Here is a 22,518-nt window from a genome sequence, read left to right on the forward strand (position 1 = left end):
TGACCCAACATGCATCCAACCCGACCCATTTGCCATCTTAATTTAAGATCTATCATGCCTTCATTCTGTAATTTCATCATAAATATACCCAAATTTAACTTTTCAAATACATGTTTTATTTTTTTTAGTACTTCAAATTAGTTTGAAATTAGTAATCATTACATCTTTTAAAAGGTGAATTATAGGATCCATTTATTTGATGATCCCAAGCCTAATTACACACGAAGAAAAATTAGTTAGAAATGTGAGATTTAGTTTGTTGAATATTAACAGGATAGTATTTGCCTAGATTTGCTTTTTATTTGAATCTAGATAGATATAAACACAAATTTTAGCATCCAACCTATATTTTAAATCTACATTGATATTTGTCCAAAAAAGAAGATACAACTATGGATATCTAAATACTTGAACCTATTTTCAACCCTATTTAGTTTATAAATTCTAGAGGAAAATATTTAAAAGACTCCCTGGTGCACAAATCTTTTGCTAACAAGATTTTGAATGTATGCTGAAAGGTTGTTTCTATATTTTGAACTCATAATATTTAGATAATAATGAAACAACTGTAATATTACACCAAAGTTCACTTTTGTAAATAAAATAAAAAATATATGACATCATGGACATGTCCCATATGGTGATATTTTTAATATGGCCATTGCATTTTAACAATCACTCTTTTAATGCATAATGTGGTTGATTCAAGAAAAAAATATATAATTTATTAGAATCATTAAGATCCACAATAAAAGTCATACAATTAATTAAAACAATAAAACATATAATCACTCTTCTGATTAAGTCAAAATATGTGTATTTGTCAAACGAAAATGAACAGGTATGCAAACAGTAAATATCTTATCATGTCGGATCCTATCCATCAATTAGACTGCCAAGCATTACTCAGCCCCAGCTGCAGCCATTGACTTGCCTTGATTCACAGTCAGCCGAGTCAACTCATTTCGGAAAAATCGCGCCTCCTGTCGGTTACTTCCACCGTCGGTTCGCTGTAGAAGTAGGTGCAACATCCTCTTTCCAACCACCTTAGATGCACGACAACTGTAACATCCAAACTTTTCTTATCAAAGATAACGACTCGAGGCATAATAAAAGCGGTCACGATGTTTTACTGAACTCCACTAAACCGTCGGATTAACATCCGTCGGTCATCTAAGCACATTTGAGAAAATCCTTCCACCTGGCATTTCATCCGTGGCCGAGCAAAATCCCGACCTCGCATCTGAGGAAAGATCCCGACGCCATCCTGCTCCTTCGCTCCTGCCACTCGCCTCCCGAATCCGAACCCCCTACACTCGCTTTCTCTCTCTCTCTCTCGATTCGTTCGGCTCCAATGGCGGATCCCCACCCGCCGGAGGCCCCGGCGAACGGAGGCGGCCCGGCGGAAACCCTTGTCCCCGGCCCAGGCTCCAAGCGGCAGCGCCGCCCCAGCGTCCGCCTCGGCGAGATCGGTGACCAGTCCGCTGCCATCCCGTATGAGCCGTACGTACGCCGTACTAAACACTGGAAGCTTCCCTCCGACCACCCCAAGCCCCGCGCCCACTTCCCCAAGGACCCCTTCAAGCACCCCTCCAAGACCCGCCCCCTCACCACCCTCGAACCCGATGGCGACGCCCTCGACGCCCCCCCTGCCGCCGACGATCGCGTCCTCCTCCCCGTCGACGAGAACTTCGACCCCCACGGCGCCGGGATCAGGCGGGGGAGCCGGGACGGGAAGGCGTGGCGGGGCGGCGGAGTGAGGCGAGCGAGGTCGAGCTGGATCCCGAAGGTCGACGTGGGCAACGAGGGCGCCGACTTGAAATCGAGCGGCTGGGAGGACGCTGGCGATGAGGGCTATAGGGATAATTTGGAGAGTCCATCGGATAGGAATGATAGGCTGGCGGCAGCGAGGGTTAGGGTTTCGGAAAGCAGGGATTGTGGTCCTTGGGCTGAGGGGGATTTGCCATCGGAGACGGACAATAGGGATTGGAACAACCAGAACGGGTGGTGGCACTCGGTCGGGGATGGTGGCGTCCGATCCTGGCTCAATGGTTTGGGGCTGGGCCGGTACGCTCCGGTGTTTGAGATCCATGAGGTGGATGATGAGGTTCTGCCATTGCTGACACTGGAGGATCTGAAGGACATGGGGATTAATGCAGTCGGTTCGAGGAGGAAGATGTACTGTGCTATCCAGAAGCTCAGGAAGAACGTCATGTAATCGGTTCGCTTGCATGGACGGCATTGTTCAGGGAAAAAGGATATTTTTGGATGCCTGAAATGGTTGGTTGGTGATCTCTATCTTCCATGGATCAACTTACAAAATTTCTTAGAATCTAATTACTTGTTTCTAGTCATAGCACCTTAAATTCATGTATATTTTGATGCTGCTCTGTGGTCATCAATGTTAGGCCTCAGCTTCTCACAACTTTTGATGGAGCACCATGGGAATGATTTGAGTTATGGCAAGTTCAAATACAATATAGGATTATAAAAAGAAGAAGGTGAAAAGTTTATCATATCATTGTTACTTATGGCAATGTTTTCTCTGCCAGTTGCAAGTAGAATATGTTGGAAGACTTCCGATGCAATTAACATGATGTATTTTGACCTTATTTATGCATTGTAGCTTCGAAGTCAATTTTTTTAGGAAAATGTTGCACTACGAAGCTGCCTTCAGTTACAAAACTGGAATTCATATACCTTCTATACTTTTCTGAAAAGCATGAAGTGTGTTGTTGAAGCTTATTTTATTTCCTTAGCCTAATATAATTATTGATTCTTGCAATGAATATAGCTTCCATGAAACTTTGGTGATTGATCTTTCTCATAGTCTATGATAAAGTTTGAGTGACATTGTACAAGAGGATGCTTTGAAAATTTGGTTCATGCATAGAGGCTACTTCAGCAACAGGTCAGCCTAATGTTATTCACTAATTGGAAACTCTCCTAGAGTGGCGAGGATTATGGGTTATGATGTTTTGTGTAACACTACTTGAACTTTTGTGTTTTGAGCCAGGGGATTGCCATAATATCCACCTGGCTCAAAGATATGCACAAACCAGTTAATCTACTGAGAGTAATATATTGAGAAAAAAACATTGATACCATAACAGTTTATACCATGCAAATTAGGCCTGCAAGTATGAATGTATGACCATTTTCCTTTACAAAATCTTTCAGAAGTGTGAAGTTACTGCTTTTGGATTCAAGGGAGACAAAACGATGATGGGAAGAAGAGAAGAGAAAGTAGGCTGTTGCATTGGAAAAAGGAAAAGATCCATGAAGAAGATTTTTATTTGGATAAGTGCCTATACATAAATAGCACCCACATGTATAAGGGTAGGGGAAAAAACTGCAGAAAAGATTTGGGTGTTAGGGATAGTCAAGTCATAGGGGTCTCTAGAAATGGTAGGTTGAAACTTTTGTTCTTATTTTCCACTTATATTGATTACTGTGGCTCACAACTCACAGCCAACCTTACTTGTTTTTTTTTTTAATAAGTGAAGACCTGCTTTCAAATGGCAAGCCCTTGCTACATATAGTAGTGATAATATTGATGTTGTTCTTTTAGATCACCAAGGGAATTAAGAGAGAAATTCGATTAGCTAAATCTTTAAGAAACTAGTTGACGTGATGTGGAGTCTATCCGGTGCAACTTTGAAAGATTTCGGTGGTGTCAAGGATTTAGTCTTAATTGAAGGATAAGATATTTGCTAAAGACGCTATTCCAATATTATAATACAAAAAATGGAAGGACTAGTCAATTTGGGAAGGATGTCTTAGATAATACTAAAGTATGATAAATGAAGTGAATTTGCATCTTTGAAGTGATTGTCGTTGGTTACCATTAAGGTTGAAAGGAAAATTTTATGATCTTATTGTATGGCTGAAATTATTGTAACGATGAGAATGTTGGGTAGTCAGGAGCATAAAGTGGGAAAATATAGTGTAAGGTCATTTATACATTTGCAATGTTGTTTATAGAGAACTTTGACAAGGATGTTTCTTGACCTTAAGTTGAAGGTTGCAAAAGAGAGTGGGTAGTGTGGGAGAAATCAAGGACAACTAGGATGGAAGTAATGGGAGATTCTTTGAAGGTGCTAACTATTTCTGCAAACTTGGCTTCTTTGAGTGTATTTTTGTACATTTGCTTTCTCACGCAACTATTTTTTCTTCATGTTCTGAAGATACTACAGACTAGGTGGTATAGGGCATACCGTACCGGTTCGGTATCACCCGGCATATCAAAAAAATTCTATACCGTACCGTACCGACACTGTGCTAATGTGACATCGGTACGGGGTTCGGTACGAAGACCCACCTTGCTGCAGACTGTAAATAGTTTAATAGCAAACATGTGTTTGTAAGTTCTGTTGTAACCATGTAGATGTTATATATTTGTTAATATAGGATCTCTTAGAATTGATCGAAGGCAATCAATCTACACTCGTATGGATTTGAAATTAATTTCATATATGAGAAATAACGAAAATTTTGTTAAATTTCTGGTTGTTTGTTAATCTCTGCAGCCTAGGTCGAATCCACAAACAATGTGGTGTATTCTACAGCTCAATCCTTATTAGGGTTGGAATTAGGGGAGGTCGGATTAGGTTTCAATGCAGCCCTAGCCTGGCTTGAAAAAATTTTGGGTTTCTATCCGGGCAAAGGTCTGAACTCTTTTTTCAAATTCTGGACTGAGCCCGACTCAAGCTTGGCTCGAAGCTTGATTGAGCCAGCTCGGAGCGGGGAGAGAGATATCGGATGGGAGAGAGATTGGAATGGAGAGAGGAGAGAGAAGAGATGGTAGAGAGGGAAGAGAGGAAAGAGAGGAGAGAAATTAGGAAGGAGAGTGGAGAGAGGGGCTAGAGAGTGAAAAGGGGAGAGAGATCAGGTGGGAGAAAGAGGAGAGGGGAGAGAGATTTATTAGAGAGAATAGAGGAGAGAGATTAGGTGGGAGGAGAGAGGGAGAGGACAGAAAGAGAGATCGAGTGGGAGAGAGAGGAGAAGGGAGAGAGATTGGGAGGAGAGAGTAGTGATGGGAGAGACTGGGCACGATAGAGATCTGGTGAGTGAGAGAGGAGAGAGGGGAGAGAGAGATTAGGAGGGAGAGTACCTAAGGATGGTGGAGAAGGGGAGGTGAGGGATATGGACAGAGACAAAAGAGGAAGGAGGTAGGGCTTTTCTTAGTAGGGGAAGTTGGGGAATGAGACATGAGAGGAGGGCGAGAGAGAGAGAGAGAGAGAGAGAGAGAGAGAGTGGTTGGTGTGTCAGGCCTCGAGCTTGGTTCTATCCCTGGTCGGGCCAAGCATCGACCTGATCCCAATTTGAAATTCTTTTGGGGTCTATTATAGGCCCAATCCTAATTCAGGTATCCTCGAGCTTAGCCCATGGACTATTTGAAGTTGGCCTAGTCCAGGTCTATATCTAATCCTAATGCTTATGCGAAATTCTCAAAACAAAGAGAAATGATGAGAAAGATGAACTTTGATTTTTTTTCTGTAAATCAATCATCAAATTGTTGCAGCAAGACACTTTTTAAACCCCCAAACCCCTCTCAGACTTTTAACTTGGACTCTAAGCAATCAAAGGACTCTTTCCTTGTTTCCTTTAAAAGGAAAAAGAAAAGAAATAAAAGAAAGCCTATCTTAGATTCACTATCAAATGAGGAAGAAAATAGTAGGGATCATCCCATTAGAGATTAGTCTCTTTTGGTTGGCCTTGAGAAATAGTATCAAGGTTCGACCAGTACTGGAACCCATAGAACTGAAGTTGGAAAATAGTTTGTGGACTTCACTTAAGTGAAGTCAGCAAACCATTTGCTAATTTTATTTTTTTCGTAGACTTAAACTAAAGTCAGCAAATAGTTTGTATATAATGTTAACTGAATTAGATCGAGCAGATCCTAGTTTGGTGACAATGTCATAAAGAAAGATGAAATCTTGAAATAATATGTAGAACATTATGAGGAGCTGTGGGTTTAAAGTTGATAGTGAAGAGACTGATTCCATCCTCAATTTCTTCCTATCTTATTGGAAAAAAGAAATTGGAATCTAATCAGAATTCCCAATACATAGCAGACTTAGGGGTGTTATTGTCATTTCCTATCAGAATAAATATAAGGGCTTACTTTTCTATCCTAAACTTTTGTTGGAAAATGTGGTTGTTGATTAAGCATGACTTTATGGCATTTTTGTTCTCATCTTTATGCAGTCCCAAGCAAGGTTCACCATCTCGGTCAGTACCAGACCCTATACCGGTACTATCCTATTACAGTATCGGTACATAGTACGGTATGGTAGGGTTTAGTGTACCGAGTGTCAGTACGGTGCGGTACCGATCAGAATGGCAAATCTTGATTCCAAGGATTAAACCAAATATTTGTGGTCTTCCAGAAAAGACAAAGTGGAAGGTCTTTTGATTGCCTGCGTATTAGCCTATCTAATTGCAACTATAAGATGATTGCAAAGGTCTTGTCTAATTAGCATACTAATATCTTTCCCAAAATAAAATCCCCATCTTAATTTGTCTTTATTTTATGTGGGTGACTTGTAGAAATGTTTTTGTGGCTCAAAAACTAGTACATCCGCTTTTGGAGATAGTCCAATCTATTATGGAATTTAATGTTTGACTTGTTACATTTGATAATATGAGTAGAAAGGTCATCATAAGAAACATGGATCAATTAAAGAATGGTTTCAAGGAGTTAGAGAACATATAAAGATGTCATTTTCCACGTTGCATATCATGTAATTGGAAAAGGGAATCCGCTTTTTGGTAATTGTTTCTTTTCACTATGCTTGCTTTTTAGTGAAGCTTGATCTTAAAATCTGCTTTGAGTTTCTATTTTAATATTCTTATAGAAAGAAGGTGTGCCAACAAATCTATTTTAATATTCCTATAGAAAGAAGGTGATTAATTTGTTGGCACAAAGTTGGCTTTCTCTTGTTTGTCAATGCATTTATTCATGATAAAAACATTCTTTGGCTAGTCAACCAAGTGGAATCCTTATCTTTGTCTTGGATAGTAGGCAAATTAATTTCATAATGATCTCCTCCTCTATAGGACCTGAGGACTTGCAATGAGAAACTGAATGAATAGGAGTATCATGTTGAATTTGGCATGTTGTACATATTAGGTGTTTGGTTAATCCTATGAAATGGGATTGTGGTTCCATCTATAAATTTCCAAAGAGATAGCTCATTTAGATGGTAGCTAGAGATTTTCAATATTTTCTTTTGGCCTGGCTAAGTTGGTGATGTGAGCTTCTCAATCCATCCCTACGAAGATTTTTGTAAATTGCTTTAGCAATGCATTATGCCTCTGATCTCTAAACCAAATATAGGAACCATGTCCCTTTTTGCCAATGGGAAAGATTTTGTCATATCGAAAAATCTTTTGGAGCTGACATCTAACAACTATATATATCATAATGTTTCCTAATTTTAGAATGGTTCAAAATACGTGTATGGTCGTAGAACTCTTTCGACACAATTTGACTCAAAATGACTTTTAATCAACATAAAAACTTGTACCCCAAAACTTCACATTCTAATAAATATTACTTCTAATCACTTGGACCATAAAAAAACCTAGTTTTTGAGGACTCTTTGTCATTTATCCTAAAGATAAATGTAAAAATCAAATAAAATTTGAAAGCAAACTATTTGTTTTCTCAAGTCATATTATTTTGTTATCTGAATCTCATCCTTAATTTCTTAACAACTTATAGATTTATACTAATTTATTAAGTCGACATGATCTAGTTAAGGTTCAACCTAATCTTTTATTGTGAATAGTGGTGAAAGGTGACTTGTCAAAGGTGCGCCCAAGATGCAAGGCTGACCTTGATGCAACCATAATGCCTCTTCTACCTCAAAGCGAGGTGACTGTATTGAAGCGCACGCAAAGTGTGTCTTATGTGCATCCTGGAGGAGGCAAAAGGCATATGTTTATGATTGTATGTAACCATGGTCTGCCGTACCGGTCCGTACCGGCCGGTACGGGCCGGTACGTACCGGTCCGGCCTGGGACCGGTACCGGATCAGCGTAAAATCCGGTACCGGTAATTTATTGTTGAAGGACCGGTACGGACCGGTACGCCACCGGTTCGGACCGGTACGGGACCGGTTCGGACCGGTACGGACCGGTACGCCACCGGTACGGGACCGGTTTCGTACCGGTCCGGGCCGCCACCGGTACGTCGACCGGTACCGGTACGGCGGACCTTGTATGTAACTATGTATTGTGTATATATGTGAAGGTTGGTTGTAATTGTGGTATTGTATGTTTTATTCTTTGACTATTTATGTGGATGTGTTATGTGTGTACATGCATTTTGTTAACTATTTGTCAGTGTGACTGAAATTATTTGTTGTGTTCAAGGTTTGCTAAATCGGTACTAGAGATCATGCTAGCCGACGATTGGTTCGGTATGGTACATGTCCATACCATGCCATTCTGCGGCATGTCAAAATAAGGAGAGAGGAAGAGAGAGGAAGGGAGGGAGGGAGGGGAGAGGGAGGAGATGGGAAGAGAGATGGGGAAGGAGAGAGAGAGAGAAACCCTAATGAAGTGGCATACTTGAGAGGTCTCCATGTGGAGAGGGCGGTGTGGTTCAAGGATTGCAGTGGCTGTAGGGGTAGCAGGCTCTAGTTCTTCATGGCGAGGGGCTTTCCAATGATGGGAGTTGACCGGAAGGGGGACAATTCTGGTGGGTTAGGGTTGCGTTCAACGTTCTCCTTGGGGACTTACGGCGGCTGGTGCTTATGAGCGAGGGTTTTGGAGGTGGAACCCTTGGGCTCCTCTGGTGCGAGAGGGTTTTCATCGAGAGATCGAGAGGTAGCACGCCAGTAAGGGGTGGAGATCGAAAGCCTAGGAGAGGGGGAAGAGACGCGAAATCAGGACCGTGGGGAGGGGGGAGGGAGGATCGGGGTTTTATTAAGAATCAAACTATCCAGATCGCCCAAACTATTCTGGTTCTTGATTGATTCAATTCGGGATAGTTTGGCCAATCTTGGTTGTGTTTGTATATTGATTTACGTTGTCTTTGAATTGTGTTATTTTTTATTATCATATATCTTTGACATCATGAATTCATTATATGTATATGTATATATATTCATATAGATACATATACATACATATGTAAATATAAACATATATGTGTGTACATGTATAGACATATATATTATATGTACACTCATAAATTGTACATACATAAATACACAGATATATAAACATACGTACATGCATAACATACTTATGTACACATGTATGTACGTACGCATTTATATGGATCCTTATAATCAATTCATGATGTTGAATGTATTTGAGATTAAAAAATAACATGAACAAACAGAATGCATGCATGATCCCATGATTCTTGGTTGTTGACCATAGTATGATCGATCATCAATTTGAGGGGTTTCATTAATTGGATATCTGATGGGATGATAGAAAGGATCATGGAATTCGAACTTGACCATCTTCATTGGCTTCATGTAAATAGTCAGTTCTGTCTATTGGATCTTCCATAACTAGACAAAATGGATTGTCAGCTGAATCGACCTGTTGATCCTTGATTGTGGGATCATCAGAAAGCTGATTTTCTATCTTTGAATTGTTTCTATTGAATTAGAAGCAGTTGAATCATCGAGCTTCAACTTCTTAATATTCACTCCCTATTAAATTCCTATAATATTTCTTTTTCTTTCCTCATGTAACCATCCAATAATAAATATTATGTGATATCGGGATATGGTGCAGCTCCATGTGCAGGCACAGCAGAAAGTTAGGGTGCTGCACATGTCAATACTAGCACATGGGGGCATATTGCTACCGGTACATAGATGTCTCTGATTATAAGATATTATAAATTATCTTTCGTTGATTAGTGAAATTTTTTTTACTAGATCAGAACTTAAAAAGCTGGTCTGCATAGTCCCTTTCAAAATATAAAATTTAATCAGAGCAGGTCAATTTTTTACTCTAAAGTATGTAGAAAAAATAGCGCCCGGATAGACTCGTGAACCCAAATTTTTGCATGTTCTCATGATGGTTAATCAATGTGCACAATAAATTATGTAAGAAAAATGTTCTTTCTGGTTCAATACAAAATTCAAAATCTATTATAGTTGATTACTATTTTGTTGGCCTTCCCCTTAAGGCCAAGTGTTGGTACTGCCCTTGTTTAGATACTATGGCAAATAAAACTAATTTTTCTGTACATTCATGAGATCTTAGAAGGGAGGTTTGAATTACGATGTTCTTCTGGAAGATGGTTTTTAGCTCTTTATGTGGTGCGGTTAAGTCCCTGTGGGAATCTGATTTCATGGGTTTTTGTATTTATCCTTCTGTTTCTTGTTATGGTCCCTCTTTTTCCTGGTACTTGATTGGTATGATCAACTTGTGTATTTGGCTTTTGAAGAAGGCAGGGTTGTCAATCTTTGAGTTCGTTAAGTACAGTGGCAAGGCTTTTGTGCGCTCTAGAGCTGAATATGAATCTCTTGTTTGTATCTAAATCGAGAGCCAAAAAATTTGTTAGTCCAAGAGGTGATATTGTGACAGTGTTTTCATTATCTCAGGAGAGGATAGAAGTAGGCAAAGTAGTTAGCTTGTTTTGAGCGGTGGATAAAGGGGCAAAGTGCTTATAGGAGCTCTGTGATGGTTGCATGCCCTTGAGATTTTTTTAAAAAAGGTGTAAGATTGAAAGAAGACCCGTGGCATTTTAATGATCAGAGATTCAGAATGTTGGTGACGGAGGGTTAGCATGGTGAATGGCAGCTTAGCTTCAAAGCTGAAAGTTATATTAGGAATGCATGTTTGTGGATTGAGTTCAAATTTTTTACCTGGGACAAGCTTTAGAGCCTCAGAAGTGTGAAAATTTCGAGCATAATATTAGTAGTACTTTACTCCAAAAAAACTGCAGATTTGTCAAGCAATATAATCTGCCATTCTCTTCTAGGTGGAACAATTAGAATCTGACATTTTCTGGTTGGCTTCAACAGCAATCTGTATTTGAAAACTCTGAAGGGTTCCGGTTCTGCAAGTGTTACATTTGCAGTTTCTAAATTATTGTGGCAATGTTTTCATTTCCAACAAAGGCACTTTGTTTTTTTTCTTGTTTTAATGAATAAATCTTCACCCTTATGTTCATCTGGTAATTCACTTCGTGACCTAATGGTCACCGTGATGATTTGTTGTTGCTCATTCTCTTCTTGTGATGTGATATCCATTCTTCTTGATTCTTTGTTAATGATGTCCTGAAAATAGATAGAAATTTTGGACCTATAACTTGACTCTAAATTTCATTGTAGATAAGGTTCTCAGGAATCGCCTTGGTGGATGAAGTTCTTATGCCTCATGGACAAGCTTCTAGCTCTTCTATATTCTTTGCTGCTGATGCTTGTGCCTCAGCATATGTCCTGTTATATAAGATGCAGATGCCTGGATAATATCTTTCATCAGCATAGCTCTGTTTTTTTTTTTTTTTTCCCGCTGCTGCTAGCTGTGCATCAGCATCTGCTTGTTATATTGTATGTGTGAATGGTTTCTTTTTTCAGCTTGGATGCTGTGTTGGCGACTGAACAAAAGCAATTGACATTACTGTTGATGACAGTAAACCTCATCTGTTTCTTGCATATCATCTGCTATAGACACAATTACACAAACCTCAACTGTGGCTCGCATACTCTAGATGCTGCAACATCTTTTATGACTGCCTGGGATGAGTATTCAAGGATCCGTAACTGATGTTAAGCACGTTGGGCAGCAAGTCATTGCTTTGCACACAAGTGAATTAAATACTTTTATCAGTGACCAAAGCAGTCGCTCTTTAAGCCAGTGTCCTTGGAAGTGAATTAAGTTGTTTTATTACTGAGCAAAGCAGTTGCTGTCTGAGCCCTGGTCTCCCTTCAGATTCTTTTGTTTTCTTGGGTCCTACTGATTATTTTTGTCACTGCTAGCTTTTAATTATGTAATTGGCCATGTTCCTGCTTTCTTTCTCTTTCTACTTCAATGGTTTAAAGCTCATGCAAGGCCATAGGAAAGCAAGCAAAATAAAGCTGGCCAACAGAAGTAATACTTCCGAGCAAAGTAATAACAAAAGAAAAAAAATAACAGGAGGATCTGAAATTAGTTAATTAGATAGGAAAGCCCTGTGGACATGGAAATGCACAATCTACACTTAATTTTATAATTCTTTATAATTTCTTGTACCTTGTTTTAACCTAGAGTTGGTATCTCCAAGCTCCTTTGTTCAGATAAGTTAGGCGAAGAAGAGGGACCGGACCAGCGGCGAGGCAAAGGATTCGAAGATCAAAAATCTCCATTGGAGTGATGAGTGCTGCCTGAGGGATGCAATTAGCAACTTCTGTTGTATCGAAGGGTCATGATATGTTCAGTGCTGGGCGAGTCAGGAAGCAATTCTACTGCCTCCCTCGAACTCCATATTTGGTCCCGAACATATTGCACTGTCAATGAGGGAGGAAGCTGGTGGCCTCTACATGTAATCACTACCTGATTAGTTTACATGGATGTGTTAGAGTGGCAGAAGAATGATGACCAAGTAGTAAATAACAGGCATGAATAAATCAGTAAGCTTTGGACACCTATTCATCTCAATTAGACTTTGAAATCTTGTTCCATGGTCTATGTCATCCCTGAAATCTGACAAACTATTTACGAGGTTGAAGAATGATGCATCACTAAGAGGTTTTGTTTGTAAGTTCGATGAAGGAATTACTTGGTAAACTAGTGAAGAAAAATTTACATACATAAGCATTAAGCTTCTAGCAGAAGTATAAAAATAATCAGCAATCTAGGGGACAATCTAATGTCTGATTTTGTGTTATGGTTGTATCGAAATCATTTAGATTCTTGTATGCATAAAGTTTGCATAAATTCTACAAGCAAATAAAGCTACTCTCCTGATATTATAAGAAAATCTTCTATATTCTCAGAATGATTGCTGTAATCATCTTGATTTAGCAAGCAGGAGTGTGGGTTTAATTCTTGGATGATGCATCTATGAAAATTTAGATTTGGATAATCATGGGTCTTTTCATCCTTATCTTTTAAAATAAAATAACATAAAAACATAATGAACATAGACATGATATCTTGATTTAACCTAGACGAAGCCTTTCACTGTACTCCACAGCTCTGTGTGGACAAAACTCCATCTCCTTGTCAGCACTTGCTTTCCCATTAAGCACCAGTATGGAACCTATGGTCCCATGAACAAGCAACACCAAAAAAATATTTTGTAAACTTTTTTTAATGAAAATAATTCACAAACATAAGTATACAGCCTTCCTACATGAGCAAATCGTTGATAAAACTCAAAAATATAATTTTATTTTAACCCAATCTATTCTCCTTATCATTCACAAAAGATGAGAAAATATTAGGATAACAATTAATATCATCTCAATTTTTTCTTAGATTTGAAACATATATGTTTCTGCGTCGGGAAATGACCATTTTATTCCTAGAGAACAACCAGCTTTGTTGTCCCACCTGTAGATGGCAAGAAACCCCATGTATTGCACTGCATGCATGTACTTGTATGGGAGTAGTTTTATCATGTGACAGGTGCAATAATACTCTAGAAAGTGAAATTATCAAGCTAATGGCAAAAATATTATCATTCATGTACAACTATCTCATATTTGATATGTTATGGTTCACAAATGGGAATAACCAAGCAGCTTGTTTCCTAGAAATTGAGTAGCCATCTCTGTACACACACATACACATTTGCATACATATACATATACCTACACGCACACTAATGCATTTATCTATACACACTTATATATCACAAATAGTACATTTCTATATAAATTAAGTCATACAATTAAGAATTAAATCATCTTGAAAGAAGCATAGCTCATCTTTTACTTTAAAGCTGCAAAAAGTTATAATGATCATAGAGACCATCCCATGGCTTATAAATCTAGAAACTTTTTTCCTACAAGATATGTTCATGGGGACTAGAAAAACTAGTATTAACAGCTATAAATTCACAACATTTAGAGATTTTGGTATACGAGATACTAAATGAACATAGTAGGTTCCAATTTTGCTGCATGGTTTTTTATTGTAAACCATACAACATTAGCAGCAGACCTAATTAATAGTGCTTAACATCAAATGTACTGTCACCCATGGTTCAAGGCACGATTTGTGCGGCAAATTTCGGAATGATTAGCTAAAATGCTGAGGAAAGTTGTACCAATTCCTCAAGTTAGGTTTGGGTCATTATTGGCTTATCCTGACTAATTTTGTTGGTCAATACAGTTGTGTTTGTAGTTTTCTTTGGCTCGTTTAGTTGATCCTTTCACCATAAATTGGTGCAAAGTGTACTGGTTGCGTCAGCTTAACCTATCATCTATAAGCTTATTTGTTAATTATCACATTATTAGATGAATATTTCCATGGTTACCACAAAATATTTCTATTATAAGTCTAGAGATTCTTACAAATTGATAAGAGTTAAAACCAAGATAGCCTTTCTACTATTCAAAAACTGACTTTAATAATTGATAATACTAACCCTCACAACGCCACAACATTGATTTGAAAAATGAAAAAGAATGACTTGGATGCCTCATGAAAGTTTGTGTATGTTGATAGACTTTAATTTTTTTTTTTTGACTGCTGCTGATTTTATAGACTTGAGCTTTCTTATATATTGGTCTATAAAAATTGCATGTATGCGATTCTTTTTTTCCTTTTATCAATGAGAAAAAGGAGTGACACACTCTACCTACTTCAATGAAAGAAAAGTGCTGGAAAAGTATCAAAGAAAGTCTGTTTAAAACTTGATATTCTGAAAAGAAAGAAAATATATTATTTAAGTTTTGGGCTAAGCAGGGGATATCCGACCTTCAAAATCCTGTTCGAGTTGGAGAGATGGATTGAGAGAGAACTAATTTTTAGTTGGATCAGATCCAAATCACTAAGCTGATAGAATAATCCAATCGTAAAGCAAAACGTACAAATATGCATGTATTGCACTTTTTTTTCTTGTTGTCCCACGGATAATTAAGAAAGAGAAGTGGCTGATCCTTTAGGTAAGCACGCCGAGGAATCAGCCAACGTATAAGTTCTTTTTTTTTTCCCCGCCTTCCTCTTTACCTAACGAAACGTGACACGCAAACAAAAAGATCATTTCATGCACGTCTCTCTCACGTCCACTTTCATATTCCTCCAACCACAATGACTACAAATTAATAAAGCAGAGTGATGGGAACACTTCCATAAACCCTAACCTCCTTGTTTTCAAACCTTAGAAGGCTTTATTCGTGCTTCTATAACTCCCATGCATTCCTCTCATGAGCTCAACAGATCACGGTCTACAAGTTAAGGGGAAAGTAGCCTCGTTCTTTTTGCTTATGTTCTGATGCTTTCCGCCTCACCTATTTGGAATCATTTTGTTGTTGATAAAAACTCTCTCCCATGCAATGCCTTTCTCTATCGCCTATCATGCGTTTTTGTTGTGGATGAGACGATGGGGCCTTTAATATTAAAAAAGGTGCCCCACTTAGGGAATTGATGTGCATGCTAATGACTATTCAAAAGGGTGGGGGGGCTTGTAGGGCCTTGTGTTAGCTGCCGTGAGCCATGCGAAAGCATGACGTTGAAATGTAATCATAGTTGAACATGTTGCTTGGGTTGCAAGGTCAAAGCATATTCCAGCCTAATGGCAACAATGATGAAGATGGTATCTCTAAGATCATGTCATTACAGTGGTTCACATGCATGTTTTCGCTAATCTATAGCTTTCATCAGATGTCATTCTAGGATGTTAACATACTAGTTTGCAGTTAAAAAAATAGGACAAGGGGACTTTGAACATGGAGTAATATGAACAGCTTGACAAATTTGAAATATCATCACGCCATGAGGTAAGCTAACACACCGTGCCTTCAGTATTTGGGTATCAATCATTAAGAGAGCATTTTCCTGTTCATTCAAGTGATATATGCATCTCATATAGTTTCAATCATTGGCTGTTTAGGGACAAGGCATGTGTGGAAAGGAATGCGCAATGCATTGCCGTGACTGATGGGAAACTATATCAATATCTTTACTTATCTGCCCCATCCCATTCATTCACACCACTTTAGCATCTACCAATGCAATTAATTATACAGAGTGCAGCAAAAACTAGATATTATGAGAAACGCAACGGATTAATGATGGTCCAGAGTTGACCTTAGAAACAACAAATAGGAAATATATGAATGACATGAATATATTTAAACAGGTATATTCTTGTAAAATTGTATACAGCAGGAATGGTTATAGTATTATATATGTTAGACACCAATCTTCATGTTAACAGTTCATAAGGATCATGCAATTAATAGAATGTTAAAATAAGGAAGAACAAGATGTGGCTGATTGATAAGCAGAATGCAGGTGGTTGGTGTATTAATCTGGTCCAAATTGAAGATGGTTCCCAGAAAACAAGATGAATTCTGAAATCACCAACTGAATCTTTTTTCTTTTTCTTTTGTCTCTTTTCTAAATTACATTATAAATCATCAATTATCTCATTTGCGTGAAAAGTCAAATTTTATGAAAGGGTTCAAAGTTTTATAAATAAATTATGGCTGGATATCTTTGGTCCTCAAGCAGTCATCAGACAAAATGAATACAAATCCAAAAAACTGAAATACTTTATTCTCTTCCCCAGTAAAAGAGAACCTAAATTTCCGAATTCAAAGTATAGTTCAAATTAATTTAACCTATTATGAGTAGATGAGATTAAGAAGTCATGGAAGCATAGCATAATATTTATGAAATCTTTGCAGCATTTTGATCTCTTGTGTATAAACAAAATGTTTGTTAATCCTTATCCGAGAGATTAAAGTAACTCCTGTCAGTTAACTTAAAAACGATGTGCTGAAGTACATGCTCATCTGCTTTGGAGAAGAACACACAATGGAACAGACTCTATATATAAACAACCGGCTAAAATTCTGTAAATAGCGAAAAGACTAAATGAAACATTGCTTAAGCCATATGTTTGTTAAATATTCTGGCATACCTATGGACACAAAGGCAAGAAAATCCATAAGTATGATAATCCTTAAATAAATTCATTCTTGAGTATACAGGTAGCACTGTGGAAGTTACCTTAATAAGAATACAAAAGCATCTTTTAATTTTTACTCATAAAAGAAACTATTCTTATTTTTGTTTAAAAACTATCCCCTCAAAAAAGAACTTAAATAAAGATAAGAAAGGGAGTCCCATCAAAAAAGATAAGAAAGGGAAATGCTAGGTAACATGGTATCTTCTAATTCGTACCCAAGTTTGCATTTGTAATAATGCAAAAAAAAAATACCCCATACATATATATATATAAAGAGTAGAGTAGCCTTCGCAAAATATTCATCTAGTGATTAGTATAGGGGTAAAATGTGTGTTAGCAAAAATGTTCTCCACCTACCTTGGCTTTATATTTAAATTCAGAGAATATATTGTCAACAACCCAACTGCAAAAGCTAAAAGGTTGGTAACCTATAGTGAACTTCCTATTTTAATTCCTCCGAAGAAGAACTTGCCCATCAAAAACCAAAGCATGTGAAAGAAGGACATCAATTTTATGCAAACACTGACTTTCCTTTTTCTTTGTAAAACACTAAAAATGTATGTAATTTTGTTGAATTTACAATTATTAATTACTTCCATCTTGTTGCAATTTGTTTTTGTTTTAGTTTTTCTTCAGTTTCGAGTTTTATAAATTTAGTTAATTTTGGTTATAAACTTGCCTCGTAAATGTGTTAGAATTTTCTGGTTTTGACACTAAGAGAACAAACTTCTTATAATTAGATATGCGGTTTCTTTCTGATGCAAAATCTCCTAAGCATGGAAATGCTAAAACTAAGAAAGATGGGTATCTAAAGGGATAAAAAAGAAATCTGCTCAAAAAGAGGAATGAGAAGAGTGAGAAGGCACCTAATTAGTTTGAGGAACAGATCTTGTCTTTAGGTATCACACACACACACACACACAGAGAGAGTTGATCTTAGTGAAGCAAGATTAAGACGGGAGATAAGGTGAATATTGCAGGCAAGCTCTAACTTGCATCTAGTCCGAACCTTGAGATCTTTGAAGGCAAGAGTCTAGACAATCATTTTTATGTTAAGCTTACCTTTCTAAGCTCTTTAATTTTTCCTTACCTAAGAGGAATCAGATTCCTACCTCCATATTAGATTATTAGCACTGTAAATGGGGAGCACGACCTCTAACCAGTTTAGAAAGATAATTATTATGCTTATTCTTTTGGCAATTAGATTCAGCAAAAATAAATGTTTTTTTTTTTTAAGGACATGTAACTGTGGAAAATGAAAAGGAAAAGGAAACTATTTTCTGAAAAAGTGAAATTTTTTTTGTCAAATTTACAAAACTCGTTTCTATATTATTTTAGTTTAACCAATGTCCAAACAGTCAGAAAATTTCACTTTTCCAAAAACTTCGGTTTTCCAAGCAACCAAATCCATGCCCTAAATAGAAATCATGTTTACTCTAAGGATCGAATAAGGATAATAGGGAACTACTTTGTTCTATTTTATACCCACTTTCTTATGAATCTATTTATCTTGTTTAACAAAAAAAATGATCTTGATTAAGGTCCATTTGTATACTCTTTCATATAAGTAGAATGATCTTGATTATACCTTGGAACAATAATTCAGTAAACATGTAATTTAAGAAGTTAACAAGATTTACGAACAATTCAATAAAAAAAAAAAACAAGACTTAGTTCACAGTTTTCAACTAATAACAAGGACAATAGAATTCTTGGTAAGCAAGTAAATGGCGAAAAGAACATTATTTGTAATATTTCTAACATTAATCATGATGCAAGCAAAGCATGCTATATGGATTTCTCACTTCCAAAATTTTACAAGATAAATGGTTTAACTAAGACATGTCTTTACCTCTAATCTATGGCTTATCGAACCTTAAAGTAAAATAATTTCTAGAATGGGTCATAGGCTGTACGGTTCTAAAGCTGTCAAGAACACATACAAGCTAACCATCTTCACCTTAAACACCTACAGCTAATAAACCCCTCACCACTGCTGACAACAAACTATTTACCTAACCCTATTTGTCCCATCCAAGGTCAGATAACGTTGATCATAGGGAATAATATTTTGCCACTCAGGTACACACATTTCAACTTAAGCGTTCAGCATAAGAATCCTTTGGGTTCTCAAGTTCCTTTCACTCCAACACCAACCATGTAAGAAGCTTTAAAGCCTAGTAGGTGCCTAAAACCATGTAGATGAACTCATGCATGGCTCTGATCCTGTCTATGGGCTTCTCTCTTGTCAATCTAGGCTTCATTACCTAAGCATGATGAGCAATTGAAGTCCTAAACAATGAATACTCTATATTCATATCAGCTACCAACTATCTACAGACATAAGGAAACAAATGGCGAAATGGCTGGAGTTTAAATACCTGGGTTTCATCATCCAGTCCAAGCTTATCGGCCAAGTATTTCATCAACAACCTAACTGTCATCCTCCCGTCCCTGCAAACCAACCAATATTTATCAAATAAAGAGCATAAAATCCAGTATTCTAGAGGAGAAAATAATAGAAAAAACTGAGGTAAGATGAGTATTTCAGAAAATAAGGAAAGTAAAACAAAAGAGATGAGACAAAAGGGTAGCAAAAGTACTTGATCCTCAGGTAGCTCTTGGATATCTGAGGCAAAAATGGTTCTTTTTCCCTGCATGAATGAAAAATAGTGAGGAGAGGGAAATCTCACACACTCCGAATAAAGAAACAGAAAAGGAAACAAAGAGATTGGACTATCTTCCTTGTTGGATCACACTGCAATTCTTGGAAAGAAAAAACTTATACACGCATAGGAGTTGAACATGCATGATAGATAAATGATCAAAATCTAGAATTAGGTATTGATCCTTGCCCTCAAAAGTCTCCCACAACTCACTGATTTTGCGCCGGCTGGAGCACGAACCACACCCCGGTCTGCCGCCTCGGCGGCGGGCTAACCACCTTCATCACGCCGCCCATCTCCACCGAGAGGCTGAGGCTCCCTGATGGGCACATGAATTGCCCCCAATTATAGCTTGTTAACATTGGCAGCGGCTTTGAGGAACTACTCGCCATGGCACGGACACTCCTACACTCCATCGAGACCTCCCGCCCCGCTGATCCCGGAAACAATGGCGCCATCGTCGGAGCACCGGCAGCTGGCAATCGGGGCTGCAGTGGACCGGGTAACCTATCAGAGAACAAGTTGAGCTCCGGCAGCCCACCCCTACTTCTGCGTATGCTACTTTTGCTCATCGGGTCTACTGGGGCGCCATCATGGAGCCCTGAACCACCAGACGGGCAGGTACCGATGCCTAATCGGAGCCACCCTTGGGAGTTCTCATCTCCTTGTTTCGAGCTAGTCCGCCTATCCCCTCCTTCCTCCTCCTCATCACCGCCACCGCTGCCCCGAGGAATCTCCTCAGCCATTAGGCCAGGTACTGATGAAGCCTTTTCATGGTGGAATTCCGATTGGATGTCGTCGAGATGGCCACCATAGCTGTCGTAGTGTTGCCGGAGAAGGTTACGTGCCGGGACCATCATGTTATATTGATTCACCGAGGGACTGCCGCCGTCCGATCGTTTCCATGAGGGTGGTAGCAGTGCTGCAGATACTTAAGCGATAGAAGAAGGAGAAGGTTTGCGGGTAGTGGAAAGAGGAGAAGGAGAAGAAGAAGCCACAAGAGTGGTGAAGGTTGCAAGAGGGAGAGAGTGAGATTAGGTTTTCTTCTTCCCTGGTGGGGAACATCGGAGAGGACAAGGAGAAGAGAAAGGATGGAAGATCTCGCTTTCCATTATTCCACCCCCCAATTTCAGAGGCTTGTAGAGATGAAATAGTTAGGGAGAGAGAGACAGAGGGGGATGGTGGGAAGTCCAGCTACATCTACGTAATTTATATTTTAGTGAAGTATGATTGGATCCATATTGTAATATGTAAACAAGTTCATGGAATTTGGATGGTGTATTTGTGATTTGAATCACTGGCGCTAGAGAGAGAAATTTTCTACGTCTGCAAGTATTCGTGTTTCCTAGTAGATTAGTTTGGCGTGTTAGAAGCGTACATTAACACCCACGTGTTACTGTTCTGTTGAAGAAATAGTATTCTATTGACTATGAATAGTCATGGGATATGTGAAACAGGATGATACAAGATAAACGAAAATGATGAGATCAACTGGAAAGAGACTAGAGGCCTCATTCTTCCTCTTTATTATTTAAGTAAATCTTCCAACTGGTTGGTTCAGAGAACCCCTCTAGAATGCTGTGCCGTATAGATGGCAATCTAATCAGCAGCTCTGTTCGCCTCCCTATACATATATATATATATATATATATATATATATATATATATATATATATATATATATATATATATATATATATATATATATATATATATACATATATATACATATACATATATATACATATACATATACATACATATACACATACATACATATACACATATATATATACACACACATATATATATACACATATATATACACATATATATATATATATACATATATATATATACACATATATATATATACATATATATATATACACACACACATATATATATATATATACATATATATATATATATACACACACATATATATATATATAGACATATATATATACACACACATATATATATATATATACACATATATATATACATATATATATATATACTCATATATATATATATATATATATATGCAGTGCCTAAAAGGCACTACATCTCTCACCATCCGCCAGGTATCGCCGAGTAGGAGATTTCTGTCCTCTCTCCGCTCCTTTCGCAACCAACCGATCACCGTGGCCGCTCCGCCTTCAGTCTCCATCTCTTTTTTTAGATGATTTGAATTTGATTTTCTAATTTTTTTGGGTAACATGCAAATTACATCTATTATGTAATAATTAATTTATTTCTTACATTAATACTATGCTATTTCATTGAAATCTAATCATGAGTTAAGCATGAATTTCAACAAATATACCCCATATTTATATTATGCTTATTTTGTAATTAGAAAATCATCTACTACAAAAAAGACGTAGAGCAAGCTCTACCTTTTTATATATGTTCTCCACTTGCTTCATACTTCTAAGGTGATCTCAAGATTTATTTCAAAATAAAAGAGAAAGTTGTTTGGTGTCCTTGTACATTGGTTTCATGTCTTTTAATTCAAGACACTTAGACATTGCCAACGACTCCATTGAGTTGGCAATGGCACCTTATTCTTCTGCTCGTGAAGCATATGTTCCGATTGCAACAACAAATGATCATGCATATTTTAGATGGAAAGTTTTTTGAAAATAAATAATATTGTATCTTTTACTTTCACCTTAGAGCCACATGAAATACCATTTTTACCAATAAATAAATAAATAAATAATATTGGTTTTATTT

General features: G+C 37.7%; 2 protein-coding genes across 5 annotated transcripts; one reads left to right on the forward strand and one right to left on the reverse strand.

The window, feature by feature from the left end:
• The first annotated feature begins 1,240 nt into the window (after nucleotides 1-1,240).
• On the forward strand, nucleotides 1,241-12,728 carry LOC103707821. Of its 4 annotated transcripts, XM_008792487.4 has the most exons (3): nucleotides 1,242-2,280; nucleotides 2,409-2,501; nucleotides 11,316-11,616. In XM_008792487.4, exon 1 carries the CDS (start codon nucleotides 1,355-1,357, stop codon nucleotides 2,216-2,218), a length of 864 nt encoding a protein of 287 aa, XP_008790709.2. In that variant the 5' UTR covers nucleotides 1,242-1,354; the 3' UTR covers nucleotides 2,219-2,280; nucleotides 2,409-2,501; nucleotides 11,316-11,616. The 4 variants fall into 4 exon arrangements, with proteins under 4 accessions (XP_026660717.2, XP_008790711.2, XP_008790709.2 ...); XM_026804916.2 differs by lacking the exons at nucleotides 2,409-2,501; nucleotides 11,316-11,616 and adding an exon at nucleotides 12,248-12,728 and having other exon boundaries at nucleotides 1,241-2,280; XM_008792489.4 differs by lacking the exon at nucleotides 2,409-2,501 and having other exon boundaries at nucleotides 1,241-2,280; nucleotides 11,316-11,639.
• LOC103707820 (protein LAX PANICLE 2-like) lies at nucleotides 11,493-20,989 on the reverse strand. Its single transcript, XM_008792485.4, has 4 exons — nucleotides 19,987-20,989; nucleotides 19,711-19,761; nucleotides 19,489-19,561; nucleotides 11,493-12,516 (listed from the first exon to the last, which is right to left on the reverse strand). The coding sequence occupies exons 1-4, from the start codon at nucleotides 20,631-20,633 to the stop codon at nucleotides 12,361-12,363; spliced, it is 927 nt and encodes a 308-aa protein (XP_008790707.3). The 5' UTR covers nucleotides 20,634-20,989; the 3' UTR covers nucleotides 11,493-12,360.
• Between the last annotated feature and the right edge of the window lie 1,529 nt (nucleotides 20,990-22,518).

The sequence above is a fragment of the Phoenix dactylifera genome, chromosome 7, assembly GCF_009389715.1.
Source record: "Phoenix dactylifera cultivar Barhee BC4 chromosome 7, palm_55x_up_171113_PBpolish2nd_filt_p, whole genome shotgun sequence".
Taxonomy (NCBI): domain Eukaryota; kingdom Viridiplantae; phylum Streptophyta; class Magnoliopsida; order Arecales; family Arecaceae; genus Phoenix; species Phoenix dactylifera.

Coding starts and splice junctions, on each gene's coding strand:
- LOC103707820 (XM_008792485.4), bottom strand. CDS start 20,633: ATGATGGTCCCGGCACGTAACCTTCTCCGGCAACACTACGACAGCTAT. Junction 19,762..19,986: donor CTCCAGCCGGCGCAAAATCA/GTGAGTTGTGGG, acceptor TCATTCATGCAG/GGAAAAAGAACCATTTTTGC. Junction 19,562..19,710: donor AAGAGCTACCTGAGGATCAA/GTACTTTTGCTA, acceptor GTTGGTTTGCAG/GGACGGGAGGATGACAGTTA.
- LOC103707821 (XM_026804916.2), top strand. CDS start 1,355: ATGGCGGATCCCCACCCGCCGGAGGCCCCGGCGAACGGAGGCGGCCCG.